Here is a 25855-nt window from a genome sequence, read left to right as displayed (position 1 = left end):
CCGAACGAATTCCGGTGGGGGGGGGGGGACGACCCGGACACGTGTGGGAGAAGAAGGCATAAGCTCCGTGGAAAACTAAAAACATTGTGACGGAAAGCGACCAGCTACCGGTGACTGGAAAGCAAGCGGACGTGGTGAAGCACGGCAATAGCTTACGCTGTTCGAAAGCTGCCCGTACAGAACTGCATCTGGTATGCTCGGGGTGAGTCTGCTCGGAGTGGTCTGTATTTGGGGTGGGCATTTTTTTACTTTCGTTTGACACTGGAACGCTCGCTGGAAAAAGTTTTCCAGTTGTTGCCGGAAATTCATGTCACGCCTGTAAATCGTTGTCGTTGTAATGTTTGTGGTTTGTAGTTTTTATTTTGTTTTTATCGGACATTCTGGAACGGTCACTTGTTTAAGGCTTCTGATGCACGTTTGTTTACCAGGGAGTTTCTTAAGCTTTAATCCTGTTCGTTAGTTTAAGAATTTGAAAAGGAACATGTTCTCAATTTCTCTCTTTGCATTTTTAGTTAATTCACGCTAGCTTTCCAGCACAAATTACCCAAAAACAGGTTTAACATTGTTTCTAATTCCCAGGCAACTAAATCGAACGGTTAACCATGTTCTCCGTCCACTGCACCCTAGCTAACGAGCGATCTACGTTCGTTTAATTGGTTTTGCTTTTGATGGCCCCACGCAGAACGGTTCACCATTTTTCGCGATCTTGTGACACCGCAATTAACAGGCACATAAAAATTCTGCCCGAAAGGCAATAAAACATGTGTACGCGAAAGTCCGGGAAAGGATGCGACCTAGCCGAGAGGGATGATGGATTCCTTGTGTATGTTAGACTTAGTGGCTCGGCTTGAATGATTAAACAATTGCTACCTCGCTCTGCTTTTATGCTACGAAATAAAAGCATCCAGCATATTTATAATTCACGTACGAATGCACGCTAGAAATTAGTTTCTGTGCCGTCTCTCAAACATCAAGAGCCTTTCCAAATTTCGGTGCTTCAGTGGAAGACAAAGTTCGGAAATAGATACAGAACGGTAGTGTACATAGCGCCTCCCTCGTACATAGCAATTGTTCCTTTTTATCCGGATGGAAACTCCATTTTCCTTGTCCCGTTTTTTCGGCACCCAACCGAACGAGCTTTCGACGAGCTGCTGCTGCTGCTGCTGTAGGCTCTTTTGTAGATGAAAAGCTTTCTAGCCCGTCTCTCACGCTACGAAACTACTTCCAGCGGATGCTCTGGAAATTTGTCGCCCAGAGTACGGGTGGCCGGGTACGGTCGGTAACAGTCTTATGCTTTTCACTTCACTGAAAAGTAACAACATTGTGACACAGAACTGTTGCTCCCAAATTGTATCTAGCTTTAACAGAAACCCTCCGCTCAAATCTGGAAGAACAAGCCAGCCAACAAATCGGAGCTGGAAAAAAAAACTTCAGTCTCGCCTCTCGGCACACTCCGCCGTTACCTTCTGTAGTACCGGAAATGGGAAGATCTCGTTGGTTCGTTCCGTAGGTCTGTTGCCGGACTGGGAACAAGGTTTTGCTTTTTTGGGGCTGCCTGGGGGCAGTTTTCGGGATGGCACCAAAAACCAACGTGCCCAACGTTTGGTCCCGCTGGTGTCGCGTGCTTTCCAGGGGTTTGTTTTCGCAAGTAAAACGTTAGTCCGCTCGCTTAAAACCGGAACCAAGCCGGAACAGTTCCGGCTTTTGATGCCGGCTCTTCCTACCGTTGATGTGCTCTGGACACAGTGTTTTGGAGACGATTTAGCATGATACGCGCCCGGTTGCCCAGAGCGGAGCTGAATACGGTTCCGGGTCCCCGTATTGCGGGAGAAATTCAAATTTTTGCAACAGCTCCCGCCCATTCAGAGTACGAACCGTTCGCATCACATAGACTTCCACCAACGTTCCGTGTGCTGCCAGTAGATTCTCGAATGCAGATTCTCGCATCCCGGGCTGTGCATGCCGAAACGACACTACTTTATGCACTTTGTCTGCCCGAACGCTTTGATGTGCAAGCGCACCGCTTGACAGTTGGTGCCGGTTTTGCATAAATTGAATAAAAATGTAATCAAAGTATTTTGGCGTATGGCACCGCCTCACGTAGGTGAACTACCGACGTCGAAGGCTTTCCGGGGGCTTGTGATCGATTTTTGGGAACAATTTTTCGGCTGGTTGAGTTTCCAGGCAATCTCGCTACTTGGGACATAGAAAAAAGGAAAAAAAAACCAGATTCACCCTACCTGTGCCTTAAAGTAAGTGCACCTGGGCAGGGGAATAATCAATCTAGCCCCCTTAGGAAAAATCAACCCGGCTCACCATGGTGATCCATTTCGCTGGAAAGCAATATGCATCTGTTGCCCTGCTGTGTGTTTTGCATAGTGCATTGTCCTGCCGAACCTCGCAAATGCTTTGGTAGATCAGATTTACCTATTTGAGGGGATCGTAATGGGATTGGTGATTGATTTTCCCGATTTTCTGCTGCTTGCTGATCACATTTTCCGATCCATCCGAGACTGCTGATCATCTAAAGTGCTGTTTTGATTGCCATATGAAATCTGTTGCTGGTAGAGCTTGATTGCAGGGTTGATGTTTCGGTAACCGAAGAAGGGTTCAATTTGGTGAATGGATTTACAGTCATAATGAACTTAAACCGTTGCAGTCTCCAGTAATGCACTCTTAATTTTTTTAGTCAACATCAAAACATAATCTAATTTTTTAAAGATTTGGTTTTAATGAATCTTTGGTTTAAAATTATAATTGGTCCTTCCAAGAAGTCACTATACATGGGAAGGCTAGTGGTGGGATTGAATTTAAAGAAAAATCTTGGAAAGTTTTGAATGTTCTAGACAAAAATTCACGAAATTCACAAAAATCTCTTTTAATTACCCGTTTTGTAGGCTTTTTTGTTTTTTTTTTTATTATGGGGTCTCTAGGCAGTCTCTTGGGAGGTCTCTCGAGAATAGACGACGAGGCGAGCTTCACCTACTAGGCTCGTTAACTTCAGACGTTGAGGTTTATGGACGAATATTTCCTCTTGACTGAAGGCATGACTTGACCAATTATTCAAATTCTGATAAGAGCCATAAAGGAAGAAAATTATCTATTACCAGCTCCAAACACTTGGTACGTGAGATTATACCATTTCGTTAACTCATTATTTGAGAACCTCGTTCGATATGGACACTCTACTGTACTAAAATAGGCTTTCTTCTAGTAATTGTTTCCTTCATTTTTTCCGCCCAATTGTGTTATTACTTAATGAGAAATTACAGCCTGTTTCAGGTGAAATTAAACAGTCTCAATTTTATTCAACCCACCCCCTCACTCTTGTCACTCTGTTCGGGGCCGAATAAATATTGCGAATTGAATATCGCTCACTTCACCCGAACATGGCCCCGAAGGGCATATGATTTATTAATTTTGTGAATATTTAATCAATTTTTGTCCACCACCGTGCAACTTGTGTCCCGCCGCGTCTATTGGCTGCCGGGTGAAATATGTTTGATGTGGTACGTCCGCCGCACACAACCTTTCAACCAGAAGTGTTATCAGAAAGGTATATATTAAAATAAAATCCACACGGTACAATTAAACTCGGACACGTGTGAGCCAGCTGGGGAGAGTGGACCATCGGTTCGGACAAACGAGTGGAGCTGAAAAAAAAAGATGGATGAAATGGATACGTGATGCAATGCACCGCATATGCATACGGACGGATGTCGCTGGAGGGAGCCACCGACGTTCGTTGCGCATTAATGATTTGTTTATCCATATTTCGTTCGCATCAATGCACCGCGGTACCTTACTACTCGGTCAAAGGTTTAAATTGCGATTGCCGCATCCCATTCTGCTGGACTGACCCTTGTGAAAGTATGAATGTTTAATGCTGTGTGCGAACGCGAACATTAAACTGTGGACAGCAGCTGTCCGAAATCATCATCAAGGTACCGACAGGCCGCGTTTTGCACTGAGCGCCCTGCCATAATTCTTTACCAGCTCTCGATCGCTACGGGCGTGCGAACAGAACCGCGACGGCAGACAATGACCATAAGCATTTGCAATTATGAATGTTTTATCAGTAAACAATAAGCGGGTGGTGGTATGAGCAGCCATAGCAGTGCAGCATATTTGGGCGACATAATCGAGCATGAGTGAAATCCGAAATTGGCAACTAATTTTGCCACCAAACCGCCAAACCTTGGTCGACGGGTTGCGGCAGCTGCCAAAACCATTTGTCGATGCTTTCTAGTGATGATTCTAATTAAACTTAATGAACCCAAAACTGGGTTCGCGGGTGCCGTAGCAATTAGCAATCAACCATTCATGCTACCAATTGATTCGCTAACCAATGGGTTTATTTGATGCTAATTCTAATCAGCTCACCCCAAAAGCCCAAATCCAGCACGTGTGCGAATGTTTGAAATTAAAACACTCATAATACATAATTCGTAGTGTTCATTTGAATTAAAATCTGTCTCTGTGTGTCTATGTTTCCCCTTGTTTTGAGTGACATTTGAAATGAGAACTAAAGTGTACACACAGTACATGACGCTAAACAAACATCATTGAAGCGGAGGCAATGGACGAGTCGACACAAGGCCAGCAAATGGGATGAAACAAAACCGATGCCCGAATTCGTGACTAGAGATTTTTGCATTCATCATCCACGATTCATGACCGTGATGGTGGGGTGTTGACGCAACCCCCGGACCGCGGCCTAACAATTAGGCCAAGTGTTTATTTTGCAAATTGATTTTCGATCTCTCGCTCTCTGCAGCTGCAGAAAACGGGTGCTGCAGTGATCGAACCGCTGTTCAATGCATAATAAATGGTGCGACATTTTATTGCACCAGGGGGAGGTTTTGGCCGATTGTTATGCAACGATTGTGATATGTTTGATTTTTTTAAAGGAATTCATGTCTGAAAAACTGAATGTATGTTTTTTTACCTACAGAAGTTGTATCATCTGCTCAGTAGTAATACTGCCAGGGTGTCTTTGGCCATTCCGCAGAGATGCAGAAAATAATTATTGATTTTCTATGGCCAGCTTAACTTTAGAAATGAAAAAATCTTATCTTTGTACTATATTTTAATTCAATTATAATTGGCTGGTTATATTGCTTAACATTCATTTACAAATGATTCATCTTTCACTTTAGTTGGGAAACATTTCCTTCTCCGAACCGTGACAGGGCACCTTTAACCTTTATCGTATGAGCTTGGCTGACTCTCTTAGGACGTAATTGTTTAACATTACTTACAAAGCGTGCTTTCACAACCCAATTCTTAAAGTCAACCTACCAAAACGATACTAGGACAATCGATTAAAGCAGAGGTATAAGTTTGATCTAAGTACTAATATGCTCGATAGGATAATTGCTAACATTAGACACTTTATTCATACATCCTATACATGATGAAAGGGGACTATGAACATTCGTAGTTGCGTTAGGAGAGCTTCAGTTAAACCTCAAATATTACCCAAACATACAGTGACCGACAAAATAAAGAGTCCACTTGTTCTTTTTTTAGATTTAGACAGTCAATAAAACCAAAGCTTTCTTCCACCCTTGTCAGCTAAAACCGTCGAAATAGCCTCCGGAGCTCATCGGGAATTTGTGGCCTATTCTTGATGCTTGATAACGGATTAGCGCCTTGGTCTTTTCTTATGGACGTGTTCTAGCAGGAGGAAAAGCCTTGATGCTATGCTTGACAACACCGGCGTTACGAATTTTGATAATTATTTTAAAACGCTGGAGCTATTCAGGGAGAAGACATATGATATAACATGAAGAATAAAATTTGTATGTTTTATTTTGTAATGTTGCATCTTACAGGGGGGCATTTAAGATAAGATAAATTTTAAAAAATAGTACAATATATTATCTTCAGGTTTGAATAACAAAGGAGTTAGAAATGGAAAAAATAAGGGGTGAGCACTTTATTTTGTTGGTAACTGTCTCAGTGAATAGGATACCTTTAATGGATAGTTAAAACAGTATATATTTTTGAAATTTGCTGTATTGTTTCAGAAAGTCTTGAAAATTGAAAATATCTTACTACTAATATTTTGCTAACAAACATGCACAACACGGGAAAACCTTACCCATGCCACGATACGCCAGCTCACGGCCGTGTCACAATCTCATTACCATTTGTGAGAAAATGCTTGACAAACTGGCCATCGACTGGCGTGCCATCCTTCCGTACGGTGACGCCAATTTTCAATTCCGGTAGGTCTGTCACGGTGACGGCTCGATGAGCTCGAGAGCGCCATCAGTTATCCGATTATCGTGCCCCGGCATCAGGACGACCGGCAGCGGCAGACGGATGCCGCCAACAAGTCATCGAGTTATTACTGCGTCCGGCGTCGACCATTTGTGCATGTTTATTTATGATTCGCGCGGGGGAGGGAGGGGGGCACATCAAAGGACACGCATGAGATGGGAGAGAAGAGAGGAGGGAGGGGAGGGGGTCACACGCACACATATTCCACCTTCAGGTTTGCGTCACCTCGGCCGATGAGCCCTTCCCGGAACGCATAAATATGCGGACAGCTTTCGATATGATGATGAATATGAGCTGAAGGAGTGCTTTTCGATGTTCATATCAATAAAGAGCGAACCGATGCGAGTCTGGGAAACACGGTGCGGAACGGAAACGGCTGCTCCAGTTTCGCACAGGCCGATTCGCAAATCCGCCAACCGATCCGCCGTTTTCTTCTCGGTAGGTAGAGGTCATTGATTTTGATGGACACACACACACACAGAGAGGGTCGTCATGCCTCCGAGAAAAGGCTCCGAGGTGAGCACCAGCACGCCGGGGGACTGTTAACGAAGGTAACCCCACAAGCCGACCCACCCGTACGATAAATTACTGCCACGAGTTAACGGTCCGAAGATAGAGTTAGGACGGTTCATTTGTCATCGACGTGTACCCGGTGGTAGCTTTTCCGTCCGAACATGAATTGTTGGCCAACGTGCAATGAAGCTATCTGAGGTCCAAGAAAAGGTGGGCGAGAGTTGGGCAGAAAATTGATAAATTGTAATAACCCAAAGCGGGGCGAGGGGTTCCGTTTTCTCACCGAACGATTCCGGCACGGAAGCCAACGGCTTGAAGATATGACCGAGAAGCAGTAGACAAGCTTTTCTTTGATCCTGCACAGTGGATGCGTGCAAGTGACTGCTGAAGTACGGTGAAATAGAACTAACCAAATGAGCATTTCGAATACGTTCCTTTCGCATATCTTCTGATCATTCGAACGCCAGCCCGTTCTTGTACGCGATGATGCAGAAGCTTGATTGCATTTGCTTTGACGTTCAGTTGCAGCTCTAAATTTCGATTGCGAACCCGAGAGCTATAAACTCGGAAGCAAATTTGTACTGACCTGGCTGAACGCCTTTTCCCGATGTAAAAAAAACCGGGGGGGGGGGAAACAGCTCTTCTTCCTGCACTGTGCAAGAAGTCGTCGGACACTTGAGCAGAAAATAAGTTTAATCTCGAGCCATTTCGCTAGTACAAAGCCATATCTTCCGACTGTGCTGGAACTGGAGTGTCATAATCGTGTTTTCCGCCCCCCAGGGGAAACGTTTGGAGATAGAAGCGCCAGCCTCGCCTGTGTGGATCTATGCCATGGACATGACTTCCAATAGATTCCAATGCTCGATTTGATTCAACACAGCCGCCCACCGTCAAGCATCGTTTGATCCGGACAAAAGAGGATGCTAAGCGAGTGCAGAGAGTGATAGTCGGGGTTCGGTACAGGAGGCAGAAGGCAGGAAGGGCTGAAGTGCTAAGTAGTTTTCTTTATTATTGTTTACTTGTGCCCAGGACTGCTTTCTTTTCTACAATAGAAACAACAATAGAAACAAAACAAACAATAGAACTGGCAGACATTTCTGTACCGGATGGACGACAAAATGGGGGCCTTTCAGATAGTCTAGGGCAAGTCTGAAGAAAGGCTTATTTTTGTACTGCCAACCATCGCAAGGGTTACGACCCTATTCACCTTTGTCCTTTGTCCTGGGGAAATAATATTGGATTCGGGTTCCTATTCACCTTCTCCCCGTCCGCTACTGCTATGGGTCGGCCGATTAATGGTTGTCTAGTGTCCAAATGAGTCAAGAGGGAAAACACTATTCAACGAAGAAAAAAACGCACCGGACCGGGACAAAAAGTTTTCGCGTGGTAGCTGGGCTACTTTCGGATTGTTATGCATTCCCGATTAGATAGCGTGATGTGGTGTGTGAGCAGCCAGTGCCACGACAGCAGAATGTTGGCGCCAATTTGACTGTACCGGTTGACGTAAATCGCCGCTTGCTTCCCCTTTGAACAGTTTGAACGGGAAAAGGGATACGTTTCACCAAACCCTAGGACATTGGAAAATGGGTTCCAGGGAATCTGGGGACATACTTTTTTCCCATACCGATTGCGATGTATTATCGACAACATGGGGGATGTTTTCATTGAACCATTTTGTTTCCCCATAACACCGGGCATGTGAGCCCTCGTAACGGAGCATTAACGGTTGTTTGTTGTTTGTAGTACTCTTCAAGATGGGCTGTTTGAAGATGGTTTTAACTGGGTGGCGACGAGATGCGGAAATATTTTGCGCCACACATATATTTGAAGGAAAATTGTTACCCTGCCGTTTGCTGCCATTATCCCTTTTGCTACCGGTACGCACACAGACGAGTGATATTTCCCAATGGAGCATGGATGGAAGTGTGGGGGGCTGGTCGGAGTTAATCGAAGTTTTCCGTCTTCCACAATCGAACGGTGAATGAAAGAAAGAGGTATCAGGAGGCATCATAATGAGCTGCTGAGCTGAGAATGTTCTGAATTTTCGATTCCGCCTCATCCCCGGAGACTACAGCTCCCGAGGGGCTGAGAGAATAAAATTCGCAAAAAGTTCCACCCAACGAACGGGGAATCTATTCTTACAAGAACAAACAGAGCCGAGCGAGAAAAAAAACACGAAAGGATCTCCGTCTTAATCAACTCTATCGCTTCCGTTTGTCAGCAGTGCTCCAACGTTCCTGGCACCCCGGGAAAAGGCAACTGATCTGTTCGGTTGGCAAACTCCGTTCTCATCATCATCATCGCCGTGTGTGTGTCAACAGCAAAGACACGAATTGGGCCACCGCACTACGCATGTGAAAGTATTTGTTTTCCCGCTGGTAGAAATCTCAGAATCTCGGACGAAATTGACAGTCTTATCAGGTTTCGATGCGTGTCGTCGGCGGCAAATCGTTTGATTAGCGCCAGACGGACGGAGGCATGCGTCTGTCGATGATACGTCGTCGTCGTCGTCGTCTTCCAAGTGCCAAGACTTCGATTCTCTTTGTTCCAATCGTGCATTTTTGTTGTTATACTGTAGAATGTATTTTTTGCAAGCCACCATTCACAGACGATGATGACATTGTTTCCTTTTCTTGTAGAATACTTTAGCTTGTAAACTATATCGATCACTACCGCTGGAAGTTTTGCGGTAAAACGTGATCTGTGTTTTTCATTTGCGGCTTTTACGAGACTCCTCGCACCGGAAAGGAAAAGCCCGATGCATGCATGCAATACATCTCCGGCAATCAACTCATCAACTTCTCACGCATCGGCACGACTTTGTTTTCCAAAACCCGGCAAAAGGGCAGGAATAGGGAAATCGCAGCGATAAATGCAAATTACCACAAAGTAATCATTAATGCTAATTATCAATTCATATGCCAACGCACGCGGGCTCGATCGTGCGTTCTTACATCAATCACCGCGGTCTTACATCAATCAACGCACTGGCGGGTGTTTGCGTGTCTTCAAACTCTCGGTCCCTTAAAAGTGAGCGCTGTGTGCCACGAAATATTGGGAGCGAAAGTTTTGCTCGCTTGTTTCGGGAGTGTGTAAGGTTGACTCAGACAAATCGTGCAGAACGGGCGTGTGGTTCGAAAATGTTGCGAGATTGCTGTGGCAAGCAGACGTATGGAGCGATTAAATGCACGAAAAAGAATTTCTCATACAAGTTGAGCAATCTTTATGCTAATACATCATTAAGCTTGCTCGATGATCAAACACTAAAGTGGAGCAGAACCTGGCAGTCATCTTTTATCACTCAATCTACCCACTGCCAACCTGTCGAGACCGTTGGTGGAAGATGGCCACAGACGAAAATGGTCGTTCCCATTGTGTCTTTGGTTTAAGCCCGTTTCGAAAGCGAGCCTTCAATCCGGTCGACAACACCGTAACACAGTAACGCAAACCGTGTCCGGGACCTGTCACTTATGTCCGGAGGCGTCCGGATATAGTTATGGTTTTTCCGATGGCTGTATGTCCACCCTAACACCCCGATGTTTGTGCGTATGGCAGTGTGCTGGATGATAATATTGGCAGGGTTTGTCGTTACCGTACACCATTATATCCGTTTCACCGCATGGTGGTGGTGAACGGCACCGACCAAGCGCATCCCATCGCTCTAATGCACTTGGCAAACAGCTTTGCGGTGCACCTTCACACGGGCAAACTGGTTCATATTACAATCATTTGCACCGGGCCAGCAGCAAGTTTGCCATACTCATTAGCCAATAGTTGCACAATAATTGTTTTGTTTTACCAGCACCCAACCAACCAGCCAGGACGGCACTCAATAAAACATTGCCCCCACGGCCATACCATTTACGTGCCTTAAATCCGTATCTCTTTCTCCACCGGCGTATGCAATTGCCTCCGGGCGTTGGGAAACGGTTTTGCGCGTCACAAACGTGAACTCTGTGGTTTACCAGGCGTGTGTGTGTGCGCCAGTAGCCATCCAAAGAGTGGCAAGCGAATGTTCGATTAAACGACACGTTTTCCAATCGACTAGCTGTCACGATCCAACTGCATGGCAGCTTCCGGCTCCTGGGAATACGTACCTCGGTGAAGAGTTCTGGCGGTTGGTTGGATGCACCGAACGCCAGCCAGCCAACACCATTTCCCCATCGGGTGGGAAGTAATTTTTCACCGAGATGTCATTTGTCTAATCGGTGGCTTTTCTTTAACTAAAGTTTAATTTCCATTTGCTGACGCGTGTGCCTGCACTCACGGGAGTTGAGTTCCGATCTGTTTTAAAGGATGAAAAATTATACTCAATAATTGTTTAGCTCCTTTCACACCCTAAGTAATGACTTCTGATCCACTACTGTTTGAGCTGGCTTTGCTTGCGTAAATCCTCAGAAACACATCGCATCGCTCTCTTACCTATGTTAGATCACCTTAAACAATGGTCCACCGTTCGCCGTTCTAATGCATCTGCAAACAGCTTAAAACTAACTGCGGAGTAGCAGAGATGCCACGCCGTATGGTAAAAGTTCCACCGCACGTGACGTGGTTGCAGAATCGGCACGATCAAATACAATTTCGATGGTGGAGCCAGAGTCCGCCAGATTGGTCTCCGAGCACAAGCACCGGCGCCTACCTTTCGGGGGAATTAAATTTAAGGATCAATTCATTTTGTGTCTTAAATTTACCTTTCACATAATAAATCACAATGCACAGGGAAGGCAGCCAGCCACAGGCCCAGGATTGGCCATCTCACGTGGTTTCCTGTCACATACCTTCGGGACTTTTTCGTCTGCAAACCATTTCCGGCAAGGGAGGGAATACCTTCTTGAGGTGGATGGGAGAGACTTTTTGTGTGACATCTATCCTGTGTCCCTTGTTGTGGTTCTTTCTATTGGCAGCCCAATGTCCTCCAAGATAAGAACACCACTATCGCCCACAAAACTAAAAGAGGTAAAATTCTGATTCATGAGATGTAAACCACAATCGGCACGCTTGTTACGTTTATTAAGCGTATATTCATGAGGACACTGTGCCAAATGCCATTTCTCCCGTTTGTGGAGTCGCACACCGAACGCTTGCTGGAGGGGGTTTGAGGGGTTTTCACAAAAATTTATCCCATTTAACTTAAGCTCGGGGGGGGGGGGGGGGTGGCGGCTTGGATCACTCCCACTCTTGCAAAAGCAATCACGTTCGTTAGAGGGAGTTGCGCCTCACCACATACCTGGTGCCTCCCTGTCACACGCCAACAAAGACCACATCGAAAAGCCACTCTAGGGAAAGGACACGTTGGAGTCGTTGTAAATGTGCTTTTCCTCTTTCGTTCACCAACAGCAGACCATCTCTCGGCATGTATCCAGCAGACCACGGTGGGTAGATTGTAGCAAGTTGCCCCATTTGCTTCTATTGAATTCCGGAGGATTAGGCTGGCGACACCGAAACGATGTTGTCGTCGTGGTTTTAGTCTGCCGAGTGCCGAACGAATGAGTGTGCAACAGCTAACCTAATTCGCCCACACGAACAATGGGGCGCACGGTTGATCAGCCGGTTGGTCAGCAAATTTTTTGTCCGCAAAAATCCTTGCGAGAGAGCTTAATCTTGGCACAATAAAATTTAGATTAGAAACAAAAACGGAAAAAACGGAGGATCTTGAGCCGGTAAAGCCAATACGGAGCGAAATGAATCGAATTAGTGAATTCCTCGAACGCGGCGAACAGTTTTAATTCGAGAGCCGTGCCATTCCACACGTTGCGAGCGTAGAGTTTGTTGTGTCTCGGGTTGATTAGGAAAGCTTCTTTGTCCGCGGCCGTAAGGGAAAATCGATTCTAGGCTCAGTAGTATCAGTACCTGCCATGCCCACAGGAAGTGGAAGGCCCGGAACATGCATAAAGCTTGATGGTTATTGATCAGGATGTGACAGATCGGCGCAAAAACGTAATGGTTCATAAAACATGTTTAGCAGGAATGGCCACGTGAAAAACAACTTCCCATCCCTTCATCCGGAGAAGCTCACCAGAAGGATTGGCTTTACGGAATCATCAAGTGGAAGAAAAAAAACTGACCAAACTACCGATGGAAAGGGAAAACGATTCCTTCAACATTATCACGTCCCGTCTTGCCATGTCGGTCCTGTTCCATACTGTCCATCGTTAACGTGTGATGGTTTCCGGAAGTCGTCGTCTGTGCGGCTTGCCCCAGCGTACAATGTCTCTTCCAAATTAGTTTCCTATCCTCATCAGCCGACCGTTCCTTCCACAATGCTTAAACACAGACACATTTATAAGAATGCTTTGAACAGGTTTGTTTATGTCATCATTTCCCCCCCCATTTCATCCCTATCTCTAGCTCCATTCGGTAAGTTGAAGCAGCGAAAAAATATGGTTGTCAGTTTTCTGGGGAGGTTTAGCGTGCATGTCCCACGGTCAGTTCAGGACTCGCTTCCCTGCACCAGAGAGGGAGTACCTTGGCACAAATTGGTCCTTCTTGCAGGAAGACAAGCAAGAAAAAAAAACTAATACCAAAAAAGTTCCGCATCTCCGGATAGAGGATGTTGTTGGACGACCATCACCAAGAAAACCAGCGGAAGTTTATAAAACTTTTATAGACCGAATCATAGCATCGCATCGAGAGCATCGGTGATAAGGAAGTGGAGAAACGAAATGAAGTTATAGTTACGATCAAACGACCGTGTACAGCGTGGGCCTACACACACACTCTCTCTCTCTCTCCACTCCGCCTTAATGCTATGTTTAACCGCACAAATCTTTATTAAAACGAAACGTTGGCCAAAAAAACAAAAAGGGAAACGAAGCGTCGTCGTCGTCGTCCTCTTTGTCACCTTTAACGGGCCGGAGGAAGTGTGACACTTTCAGCAAAAACCACATCGTTCGCTTTCGGGCCGCGTCCGGTTTAGCAATGTATGTATATCATCCAATCCAATCTCGGGACCGAAAAGCAAAAGCCATCTCCATCTATAGGTGCTAGATGGTAGGGAGCGACGCGGTGACATCGGATGAACTAGAAGTTCCGACACGCGGCTGCCGGGGCTGCCTTCTGATTGAAGCTGTCTAAAGCGGTTTGCCCTACGATAACAAGGCATTCTCGCCCTCTATCGTAGGTCCTGCCGAGCGTTCCAGGATTCCTTAGCAAAGGGGCGAATCTGATCCGGCGTGTCAGCCAGGAAAATCGGGACGGTTGCGAGCAGACGAATGCGACCAGCATGCATAAATTATGTCAAAAATGGTTTGCCGTTCGCCGGAGCACCCACCACAGCACCGCCAGGATGACAGCCGCATGATTTGATATTAACTAATTTAGAAAACGAACACCCGACACGGTCACAGCATCCCGGGACCGGTCGGTGTTGATATTTATCTCGGTTTCGATCCATCGCGGTGCGAGATTTATCCGTCGCCAGACTCCAAAACTCAATTACCACACGGCTCGCAGAGTTGTGGCGCAGCTCCAGCTGCTGTCGAGGAGGAGCCCCGGAGACACGATTACACACTTTAATTTTGTGCGACGACGACGTTTGCTCTAAACAGAGCAGCGTACGTCACAAAATGGCGCCGCGTAGTGTGGGAAATCGCTCCCGCCCAAAAGCGAAGCGCTTTCTCCGGATAATTCCCGGCGGAGAAGTACTTCTTCCGTTGCGTTGGAACGCAACGCATTGGAAGTCGAACGAGTTACGTAAATCTTTGTCTTGCCATTTCCGAACCAAAGATAGCGAACCCCTCCCCGATGGGATGAGGCCCTCGGAGTGGTGTGGCGGGCGCAATGGGATTTTAGCTTTCGGTTCGGTTATGTATGGACACTCTGTGGAGGTTTTGGCCGGAAGTACCGGAAGGAAAACAGATTCAGCCCGTTCAGCTCCTCGCACACTATCTCTCTCAGTGTGTGCCGGTGTGCCAGAATCGAAGCCCAAAACAACTTATACTAATTCAATAAAGTGCTTCAGCCGTGGCGCATTAAACCACAAGACGTTTGTAAATATTTGAAGAAGAATTCCAATCGCACACACAGTGCAAACGGATCCTTTACGAGCACTTGCATGCCCACAACGGGTGGGCCGGTGAGAGTGTCTAGAGCAGCCACCAGTGTCTTCTTACCGGGCAGACACAGATCAGGACTGTGTTGGAGCAACTTTTTCAATTATGACAAATTTAACACCAACGTACGACACACCGGAAAACAATCGGATAGAACTCGGGCCAGCAGGAAAAGGGGTTTTGCCGGTTTGCGACCCGGCACTTTTCAACGGGTCGTACTTTCAAGAAATCAAACCAATTTCATCCGATCAATCCGGTCTCGGAAAGCGTCTTGCACCGTACAGTCACTGGAAGTTAAAGATGCCACCGGAAGATGATGATGTTTGGAGTGGAACGCTTTTTGCTCTCGCTTTGTCCCGTCCGTTCAATGCACACCCGCTGGGTGTCATCTTACAGAAGGCTGGCGTTGCGACTGCTGCAGCTACAGACAAAGCGGAGTGATATATTGGAAAACTTTGATTTATAAATAGTATCAAAGCACAATTGTCGCCCCATTCGGTAAACAGCAGTGTAGCAGCAGCCGCATTGTCCTTGGCAAGTCCAAGTGCAAGTTTATGGGAGGGTGCCCTTTTTGCGTTCTGTCATTTATTGTTGCCACTGCAGGAAATTGTGTTTTGTGCAGGAGGTAATTTGAAACTTCGGGCAATGTTTGATTAGAAAGTGTGCGTTTGGTGCAACCGAACCAACGGTGTTTTTGATAATTATGGAGAGGAAAATGAAGGTTGTATAAGAAATGCAGAGAGTCAAAATGGTTTTATGAAAATGTGTAGATGATACTGCGTTGAGATTTATAGACGACTTTTGACATCAAACTAGGACAAGAATTGATAACGATGAAGCCTTTTGCCCCGACAGTGACTTAGGAGGAAGAAAATCGGATCTGGAAAATTTAAAATAACGATTTATTTGCTTATTTAGTTTTGGTATTTGCAAATTAATTCAAACTTCTTAAACTTCAGCAATAAATATTGCACACGAAATCAACTATCTCCAAAATACTGGGCTAATTTGCTCCCCGGGTTCTTTGCAAATAAATCTCATCAATCTTGAGCAACGGGTTTTCCCAAGAACTGTTCCAGATAGCCTGAGGCATTTCATAGCTGAAAACCACAGTGAAGTTTACTATCCTTTAACTCTCGGACAACTTTAGCACGATAACAAACAACGTTTCTGGATTGAACTATTTCAGGCCTGTTTTTCTGAATCGCTTTTGTGTTCTGTGTCTAGCTCTACTAGAAAAGATTCCGCTTCCTTTTGGAAGCAGTCGAGAAAGCGCAAAACGACGGGCAATTCTGCATGGGAATGTTGCATATAATCTTAACCAGAGTCCAAAAATGACTCTAACTGTCTTCTTTTTTCTTGTAGAACAGTCCAGATGGGAATTGAACCCGGGTCCTGTCACGGTACGAAGACCGGCGTCATTGTTGTTTCTTCCACCGGGCCGCCCTTATAACTGTCTAAAATGACTCTAACGTTGGTGATTTATGCCCAATATGCTATAATAATAATAAGTTTAATCAATGTGTTTTGTGATAGAACCTTGCATCTAAATTTTCCTGAATCCACAGCGTTATCAGGATGCCTCGTTTATAGGACACTTTATTTTCATATTGAAATATGACGGTTTGACGCCGTATTGTCAGCACAAAACTGTGCTAAGAATTAACAAAAAATTAACAAGGCATTTCCTCCCTGCTATTTTGCCTTATTCCGGGCATGCTCGGTTGACATCCCATCCTTGCTCACACATTTCCTTTTTGAGGGCGCAGCATTGAGTTTACCTGGTCCAATTTAATAGCCAATTGTGCAGATTTTTACACCATGATCCAACATTTTCATCATTTCCAACTACATGGTATTAACAAGTCTACTAAGACGTTAGATGACCTAGCAGGTCGTTGAGTCAAGAAGGGAATCCTCTGTTTGGTTTAGTTCGCGTTAGGTTACAGTTTTTCAATATTTAATAAATATTTGGACAATTTACAGCAAAGAGATTAATTTTATAAAACCTACCATACGGTTTATTGGTGATTTACAAATATAGGAATATGCCCCAAAATATTGTCTCGAGAAAATCAAAGCACATTTTCTGCTGGGTTAGAAGTTCCTTTACTAAAAAAAATCCGGTTGAGTGCTATTGGTCTAAATGTAATTTTCAACCCATTTTTACTATGTTGCATGAGGCTCTTGAATTGTTGGTAAAAGCCCAACTGAATCATTTATTATTTATCTAACCATTTGTTTGTGTACTTCACCTCAAACCGATTCACAATCCTTCACCTACATATGTAGCTACATCACGCCTAGTAAGCCCCAAAACAAAAAGAGGGGCGGCATAAAGTTTGAAATTAAATGTCTGCTCGGTTATAAATTGCAATCGATAATTTCCATTAAACAATACCATCATTCCGCTGCAAACTGTGTCCCGGCACACGAACAACCAACCCTTCTTGAGTTGCTTCCGTTTACTCATACTCCCTCTGTTACTTGCACCTTTATCTACACGGACGTACACCTACGATGCACACAAGTTCCACAAAACATTACCTCCGGCAGAAAATTGCATGTTTCTCGGCGCGATTCGTACGTAAGTGGATGTTTTCGTACGAGTTTGGTAACGTATTACAATTCCCGTTGCATTTCCCGCTCCACGTTTGGGGCGAAGAGGGCAAAATTGCGACCGTCTTCTAGGCTGATGGAAAAGCGGCTAGAACAACATGAAAGCAAAATTCTTTTATCCGTTGGCGGCTGGGTGGGTTTGCTTTTCGGGAGGATGGATACCGTATAATGGATCCTGCTGCTACCACCATCACCACCAGCACCATGCATGATTGAAAGAGAAAATTGTTAGCTTTTCCTCATCGCTGTACGTAAGAGAATAAAAACGAATCATTTTTATCATTCATTACCGATGCCTTCCATTCAACCGGAAAGGAGAAAACAAACTTACGATGGGCGGAAAAAGACGCGTACGCCCGAAGGATAAAGCGCTGTACCGAGGACGACAACCGTTTGCGGACGACGACGATGATGATGATGATAATGATGGAGAACATGATTGGATGTTTAATATTTTCCGCTTACTTTCTCCTTTGCTGCTTTTTTTTTTTTGGGGGGGGGGGGGCTACGTTCCCTTTTTCTTATCCTTTTCCATTTTGCTGCAATGCTCTTACTCGAGAAGCAAATTGATGGAAAAAAGCCCCCACGAAGACGACGGCACCCCCCACACAGGCACTGCTGTTTCCGAAGAAAAGTGCTCCGGGAAAACAATATATAGAAATAGAGCAGCAGATCGAACCAGAACAGCCGTTTTGTGACGCCATTTGTTTGAAGCATCGTCTTGCAAGATTAAAGTCTTTGATATTAATCTGTCCGTGGTACGCGAGCTACCTCCCTGTTGGTGGAGTAGAAAATTTATGGCCAGGATTGTTGCACAACACTCACAACACGGCGATGTGGCAGGTCTTTTATGCTTGACACACTTCCGACTGATGATACGATAGATACGAGTCAGGTTGGTGCAAAAGCTGAAAAGGGACATTCCATCAATTGAATCTACTCCACGCCCTATAGACATGTTGATGCGTCGTCTGGAGCATTGCCTATTTTATTTATTCTCCGGGCAACATAATCTACTTACCTTCAACGAGCCCCTAAGCAAATGTCGGGGAGGGAAACAGGGAACAGAGAATATCTCCACAAAGTTATGCATTGCTGATTGGGATTGGGTGAGTAGATTATTTCAACATCGAGCAATTATTGAGCTCAACTGTTTTGGGCAAAACTTTTTGCCGATCACTTGCTCATCGAATGTCGAGTGGTTTGTTGTTTTTGTGATGTTTTGTTTTTCCGTAGTCAAGTGGCAGAATGATTGCAGATATCTGGGCAATAATACAGTCCCTAACGCAACTATAGAGACACTTGATATTTTTGAGAATTTAACAGAAAAACTTTATGATTGTTTCAATACTTTTTAATCGATTTTTGCTTTCATTTCTTATAATAAAATGGGAAATTCTATATGTCTTATTTTAATTCATATAACTGAACTTTTGAACCACACAGAGGTATGTTTAATACGGATAATGCAATTTTTGCAGGCCCTGATACACTTATGTTGAGGACTGTAGGATGCAGAGTTACATTCCTGAGAGATCGACAAAACTCATTGCTCAACATCTGCGGCTTAATCTTTTACTAATCACTCTCTGTGTTTTCGGTGATGTTTTTTGCTAATTTTGTACCGTAAATCTCGCATTCGATCGTTTGTTTTTGATACAGAAAATACAGCTTTTCCTGTGGGCATCCGGTCGAAAGGAAAAGCGCCCGCCTCTACGTGTGCAACATTCGTCGAGACGCACCCGCAAACCGTACACCGGCGATGAGTGAATTGGCAATCTCATGCGCTTCTCTTTTTTGTTTGCGCTGTAGTATCACTTTCCCGTGTCACACAAACACCGTGTCGTCCTTCCGTGTCATGCGTGGCATGTTACAACATTATCACCTTCACCACCTACCGTTCCACTCCACCTACGGGCGCCTCGTATCGTTGAGGATTCACGCCAGTGCGCCTGCTATCTTTGGCACTTTTGCAAAGCGGATGCTTTCCGTTGACTTTTTGCAACCCCCGAAAGCGTGTGTGTGTGTATTTGTGGGTCGAGGGATTGAGCACCTTTTTCTCCCAACACGACGGTCCGTTTATTAATGGTGCATGGCGATGTTTACATCACCGTAATGGGCAACGTATGGACGGTGTCGTTTACACATTTTCGGAGGATAGTAGCACTCTCTCTCTCTGTCTTTCTCTGTCTCTCTCTATCTATTTGGACATGTGTGAATTTCCATTTCGGGTTTTTGGAGGCAAACTGGGTAGGGGGTGTTGCTTCTTTTTTTCTTCTCTTTGCTTATAGGTCCAAGGTTAAAAACACAGCGAACATGATACCGTGTGTGGCAATACGTTGCGATGAAAGCGAAAGTGCAAGTGATTTCTGTTGTTTTGGTTTCATATGGTTGGTTTAGCGGTTTCATTGTGTTTGATTAAAAATAATATTCGAATGAGCAATAGAACGACGTAGCTATTATTAGCAATCGATTTTAGCGCTTTGGTACGATCCAAAAGGTTACGAAAGCTTGGAGTTTGGTTCAGAATATTTTTATTTAAACATATTAAATATTTTCAATGCATAGTGTTTAAAAATTTAAGTTTAAAAATTAATAGAATGAGCGAATGTTTGTATGCTAATGAAAAGAATATTTTCTAGCGGAATTTTCGTTAAGAACCACGAGTCGGTACAAAACACCATGCGTCTCCATCACATATTTCGCGCCAATATTTTTTCATAATCAAACAGACGTTATTTAAACTACGTTTGCTTTCTATAATTGCGTTCCAGTTGGCCACATTTACCAGGACGAGATGCCTCACCTCATTGATAAGAGGTCTTTAGTACGATCCCGTTCAAAGTTTTGCCGGGCACCGCACCAGCAAAGTTACACATTAATCATCATAATTTTACATCATCACACGATACTGGTATCTTTACACATTCACACCGTACAGCAAGTCATCACGTTTTAGGCACCGGAAAGAAAAAAAAACTTTCCTGAAAAAAACGAAAACCCGAAACTACTCGTCGACATGATTTAATTCACTCCACAATCATCGTCCAAGCGAGAAAAAGTAATTTAAATTAAAATAATGAACCACGGGAAGATCTCAGACCCCTGTCAACTGATCTGTACAGCCTGCATCTCCCGGCGGTACCGGAACTTGGAAGCCGGGCAGGATTACGAGAAGGTGTCGGTGGGAGCCACAGACGGCCACAGAAAATCCTCCATCGGAATGGACCAACTTTTCCACTTTGTGCGCACGTTATCGTGGTGTCTTCGCTTAAATTTTACAGCCAAATGAATGTGCAAATTAACCTTGATTTCAATATTTACTTTTGGGTCCCGGGATGGCGTGGTGGTAGGTGTGTTTGGGGGAAGAGCGGAATTGGGCGATGTTTTCATATTCGCGTCCAGCGGCACGTGGTTGATGCTCCAGTCCTGAGTTTTCTTTTTTGTTTGGTTTGGTGGTAGAAGCTTCCCTGAAGAGTTTTCCATTTTTACTTGGCCCAGCCAGGGAGAGTCTGTTTATTCGCTTGTGCTAATGTTTGTAACTATTTTGGGGTTTGGTTGAAACTTTTGGGCGACAAGGCGACAAGACAAGATTTTTGCTGATGAGATAATGACTTCGCGCTGCCACCTTGGTGCAGTTGGTCGCTTCGGACAATGATGTTTTGAAAGATTTTTTTAAACTAAATTGATTTTTACACTAAAAATGTTATTTTGAAGACATAAATAGAAACTTTAACATATTCAAACAAAATTTTACTATTATACAATATTTGTTCAACACTTTACTTACCAAAACGTATTTCCCCTTCTCCTCTCTTTCAGAAATCTCTGCTTATTGGACGTATTCCGGTGGCCCAAATGACTGGTCCGATTAAACGAGGGCTGCTCTGGCAGCAGCGTGACCGTCTTTTCTCTCGCTGGAAGGAAAGGTAAGGTGCACCGCATCGACACGACAAATGTCGGTATAAATTTAATCCACTCACTTACAAGTCCTTAACCAAAAACCGATGTCACTTTACGGTCACATCCCTTCCTCCACTCGTTTCCGCTGAGCTCCTTCTTATTAATGTCGCCTTTTCTTTGTTTCTCCCTCCCTCCCTTCCTTCCTCCCCTGGAATGACATTGGGTTCCGGTTTCGGGAACGGAACGGTTTTTGCCACGCGACACTAATGATGGACCGTTAACTTGCGATACTTATTTCAGATACTTCATCCTGACACGTGATTATCTCAATTGTTTCAAACGAGCCACCGGATCCGCGTCGGAGAAGATTTCCGACATGGGACAGTTTATATTTAAGGTAAGTGTACGGATGGCCGGACCATCCATCCAATGCCAACGGATGGTGGTTTAAACATTTTAAATAAGAGTCGAGCGGGAACGTGTTAACCTGACCGCTCGGTGTCAGGGCAGGAAAATGGCAACATTATTACTACCGAGCAGGACCAACATGGCAGCAGGTACGACCATAAGCTGGGTCGTTAAGGCTAACTGGTGCTATCGAGGTGCAATGACACTCAAAAATGTGTGTGTGTGTGTACGCGCGTTGTGACCGGACCGGAAGCCTACCTTTTGTTTACTCACTACGAACAACCATCGAATGGCGAATGAAGGGTTGGATGTTTACCTGTTACCAGTTCGATGGTTTAGCATTTTCTGATTCCGATTTTTTCCAATCAAACAAACCGGGGTGCTTACGAGCCTACACTCGCATGCAATGTGCACTTCTGTTCGAGCTTTGGTCATCAACAGTAACAGTGACGGGGTGAGTTCAGTTGTCGTTAGGACTTGTTTTGACCACAATGAAGCAGAAGACGACAAATAGTAGCATTTTCGCAAACAGGTTTGGATGAGTCCAATAATAGTTGAGCTTTGTGACGGACTTCCGTAAATTTTTGAATCGGTTCCACAGTTGCTCTCACTCTTTTTCAGGGGTTTATTTAAATTTTTCCCAAGAGTTGTAGACACTTTTCCAGCTATTTTTTTATTTATTTTTATTGGTTGCTGATATTTTGGATCCGTTTCAAAGATTAAAAACTCACTGGGTTTGTAGTGAATCAGTTCGGATTCTTTCCATCAAACTTTTGTTTTTTTATATATATTTTGAATGTTTTACTTTATAAACACTATGAAAGCATATTTCCACTGTGAAATGTTATTTTGATTTCATTCAAAAGTACGACTACTTCGGAAGACAAAAATTTGTAGGATGATTGTAATTTTTAATGATTTTTTTTGTCATTCGTTAAGGGCGGCCGTATTGCTGTAATTGAATTATGTTTTCAACAAATTTCCTTTTCCTTGCTTTCCTTATTTTTACTTAAATTTTAGCTAATTGTTTTACATATAAATTTCCCCACACTTACTCATATTGTTGAAAGTCTTATTAATATCATATCTGCACAAATTATACCTATTTTAAAAGACTGTACATTCACCATTATAATATAAAATTTTTAAACCATTGTGTAAGATTTAAGAATACCCAAAATCATAAGGAATAATAACGCTCCAAACCTTACAGCTGGTATGGGAGGGAAAAAATATTTAAAAGAATATTTACTTGAATAAGTATCGCACCTTTGTTTTATGACGGCAAGGCCAGACAATTATTACGACGGTAAGGCCAGTATTGCCGCACCGAATGTGCTGACGAATTACAATTCTCCAAAAATAACAAAAATTAAGAAACATTTTTCTAACAAGGCATTTCATCCCTGTAATGTTGCCTTATCCCGGGCATGCACGGAAGATTTGCACAGATTAAACATAATTCACCAATTACAATGGTCTACAACAGCAGAAATATTTGCGCAACTTTAAACAAAACTGCGAAAAAGGATTCAAAAAAAGCTGGAAAAATGTCAGTAAACTGTGAGATAGATTAAACGATGCTTGTATCACGATAATAACGATTAAACGTACGAAATTCCTTGATAACTTGAAGGTGAGTTTTATAATGGACGATCCTCTTAATTCTTATCCTCCATAAATACATTGTTAGTGCCCACCACTATTCGAGCTATTAATGAAATTCCACACAAATCGCACCAGGGGTTTACCATAGTGCGTGCATGGTTGGAACACCATCCCATCGAACGCTTATCAACGCTCAAGAACGTTTCACACAATTGTTTGACTGTGGTTCGCCTTTCGGCGCCGTCGGCATCCTTGACGGTGGTGATGGTATGCATCGTCATCGGTCGGCTGGTTGGGAATCAATGCACACAGAATCCCATGCAAAAGAAAAGTGCATCACGTACGGACGGAAAACGAGCGCAAAATCTATTGCCCCCACCGTCGATGGCCGGATGGTGTCGGTGATGGTGGGTTGGAAAAATTTCATTTTCGCACATTTTCACGATCGAGCTTCCGGTTCCGTGCAGGGCGCCGTCAGTAGTGTCTTTCCCGTTCGCAAGCAACGGAAACCCCGACCCGACGGTAAGTCGAAACGTGTTGTGCTGCCGATCGCTTCGGTGTCGTACGTGTATCGGCCTGGTGGTTGCTTCGCGCGTATGTAAACAATGGCCGGGCAGTAAAGTGCATCGAAGAAAAGCGTCTACCGATTCGGATGGAAAGTGGTGCTTCTACAGATCTCGCACCCGGCCTGAGAAAAAAGGTGGAAAAACACACACACAGACAGGGGCAGTAAGCGATGTGAAAAATCGTACTTTGCAAGTAGGAAGGATGGAAATGCAATTAAGTGCGCTTTGCACTTGCAAAAATCAAATGTTTGTTCAATGGAGTGCATATAAATTGCTTTTAATTGATTCACCCTTCGCTTCTACGCTCTGTCTGGCGGGCGAGAGTTGTCGTCGAGTGCCCGTAGTTCGCGTGGAAAATTCTTTTCCACAAGCCTCCCGGGAGAAGGTTAACCGTATTGTACCACCACCAGCACATTTCGGCACGAAAGATTAATACCAGGTTGTAAGAACCAGGATGCTAAGGTGGTAACCTGGTCGTGATGGCAATAATGAAGTTCCATGCTCGACAAACAAGCCACGGATTGGCAGGACCGGCTGCATCACAGCGGATAAAACGCGAGCAACTCAATCAGTAAATCCGATTCCCCAAACTCTCATCGGATTCGCCGAGCCCTTGAGTCCATACTCGATTCGTGTTCGTTAATCAAACACGTACGCGCTTCTGGGGTTATTAACATCTTTGCATCCATTGCGCTTTTTGCAAATCTCGAAGGATTTGTGGTCGAGGGATTAGCGGAAGCGGTGCATTTTGTTTTTGGTTCGAGAAGCAATCAGCCCACAACGATTAACTTGGATTTACCGGGGGGGATTTATGTGCTTACGAACAAAATGGATGCTCCCAGCTGGAAGGATATCTGAGTTCCAATTAATTTTATGTTTGATTTTTGAAGTCTCATTACTTTTTTAATGGAAAGGACTGATTTTGATCTTTGGTAACCTCTTCATTTTTATCGCATTTCATTCGTCCTTCTGATCTGCGCTACAGAATCAGAAATGGCCAGAAATGGAAGGCCGAGACCTCTCGAGGTTGTAGTGCACAGGAAGAAGACTTATTGATAAATAGTTGAATAATCAGTCCTCACTATGGACTATTCTCTCAATCCTTCAGATGGGATTTGAATCCCGGTTCTGTCCTGGAGCTCAGATCTCAGGATATCCTTTCAAATGGTGAACAAAATACTCAGCAAAAAAGTCTTTGTTATACAAAATTCTCCTTCGAGAGCCCTGATGAAGTCGTCCATGTGATAATCACTCAGAATGGATCAAATCAATCCAGCAACGGGTGTATCCTCAATCGAAGAGACGCCAAACTTCTGAATCCTTTCTTAGAGGACCCTTCTCATCCATCCATTTGTGAAGACGAACTGATCGTTAGGGATAAAGAGACGAAAGGGATATAAGAGACCCAAAAAAACTGATTAAAAGAGCTGCAAATATGCTCTACATATTTTCGAAACTGCCCAAGACTCGTCCGACCACCCTACATGAAATAATCTGTTTGTGAATGTAATCAATTCAATCAGTAATTAATTGTTCGGTTTAGAGTATAAAATGTTGTTCAAAGCCCTTCAATAATGAAGCCAGGAATCAGATATTGATTAAATACAATTTAAAACTAAACTGCGATAATAAATACGCACCAATAGATTGAGCAAGAATCAGAAGCCTTCGTTGAAATAATTTATCTTCCAATGTTTAGCTAAAATTTAATCGAGCGAATGATTTCGAGAATGAATTGGAATCAATTCTTGTCATTCGGTTCGACAAATTCCCCCGAATAGCCGTCTTGTTGCGCCGTTCGTTCAATGGAATTTAATTCACGGGCCTAATTAATCGTGTCATCAATTTCGTTCGAACAAGCAACACTAACGACGAGTCTACCCGATGAGCTCCAAAAAA

The 25855-nt window shown here is 44.1% G+C and overlaps 1 protein-coding gene across 3 annotated transcripts in view; it reads left to right on the top strand.

Annotated features, from left to right (window-relative positions):
• LOC118511592 (probable serine/threonine-protein kinase clkA) overlaps positions 1 to 25855 on the top strand; it is a 105593-nt gene that overhangs the window by 75564 nt on the left and 4174 nt on the right. For all 3 annotated transcript variants that reach the window (XM_036054853.1, XM_036054852.1, XM_036054854.1), the window contains exons 3-4: positions 21294 to 21400; positions 21675 to 21771. In XM_036054853.1, the coding sequence (XP_035910746.1) occupies positions 21294 to 21400; positions 21675 to 21771 (204 nt within the window). The remainder of the gene's footprint in view (positions 1 to 21293; positions 21401 to 21674; positions 21772 to 25855) is intronic.

The sequence above is a fragment of the Anopheles stephensi genome, chromosome 3 (assembly GCF_013141755.1).
Source record: "Anopheles stephensi strain Indian chromosome 3, UCI_ANSTEP_V1.0, whole genome shotgun sequence".
Taxonomy (NCBI): domain Eukaryota; kingdom Metazoa; phylum Arthropoda; class Insecta; order Diptera; family Culicidae; genus Anopheles; species Anopheles stephensi.
Note: the sequence above shows the minus strand (reverse complement) of the source record. Positions and strands in the feature narration are given on the sequence as shown.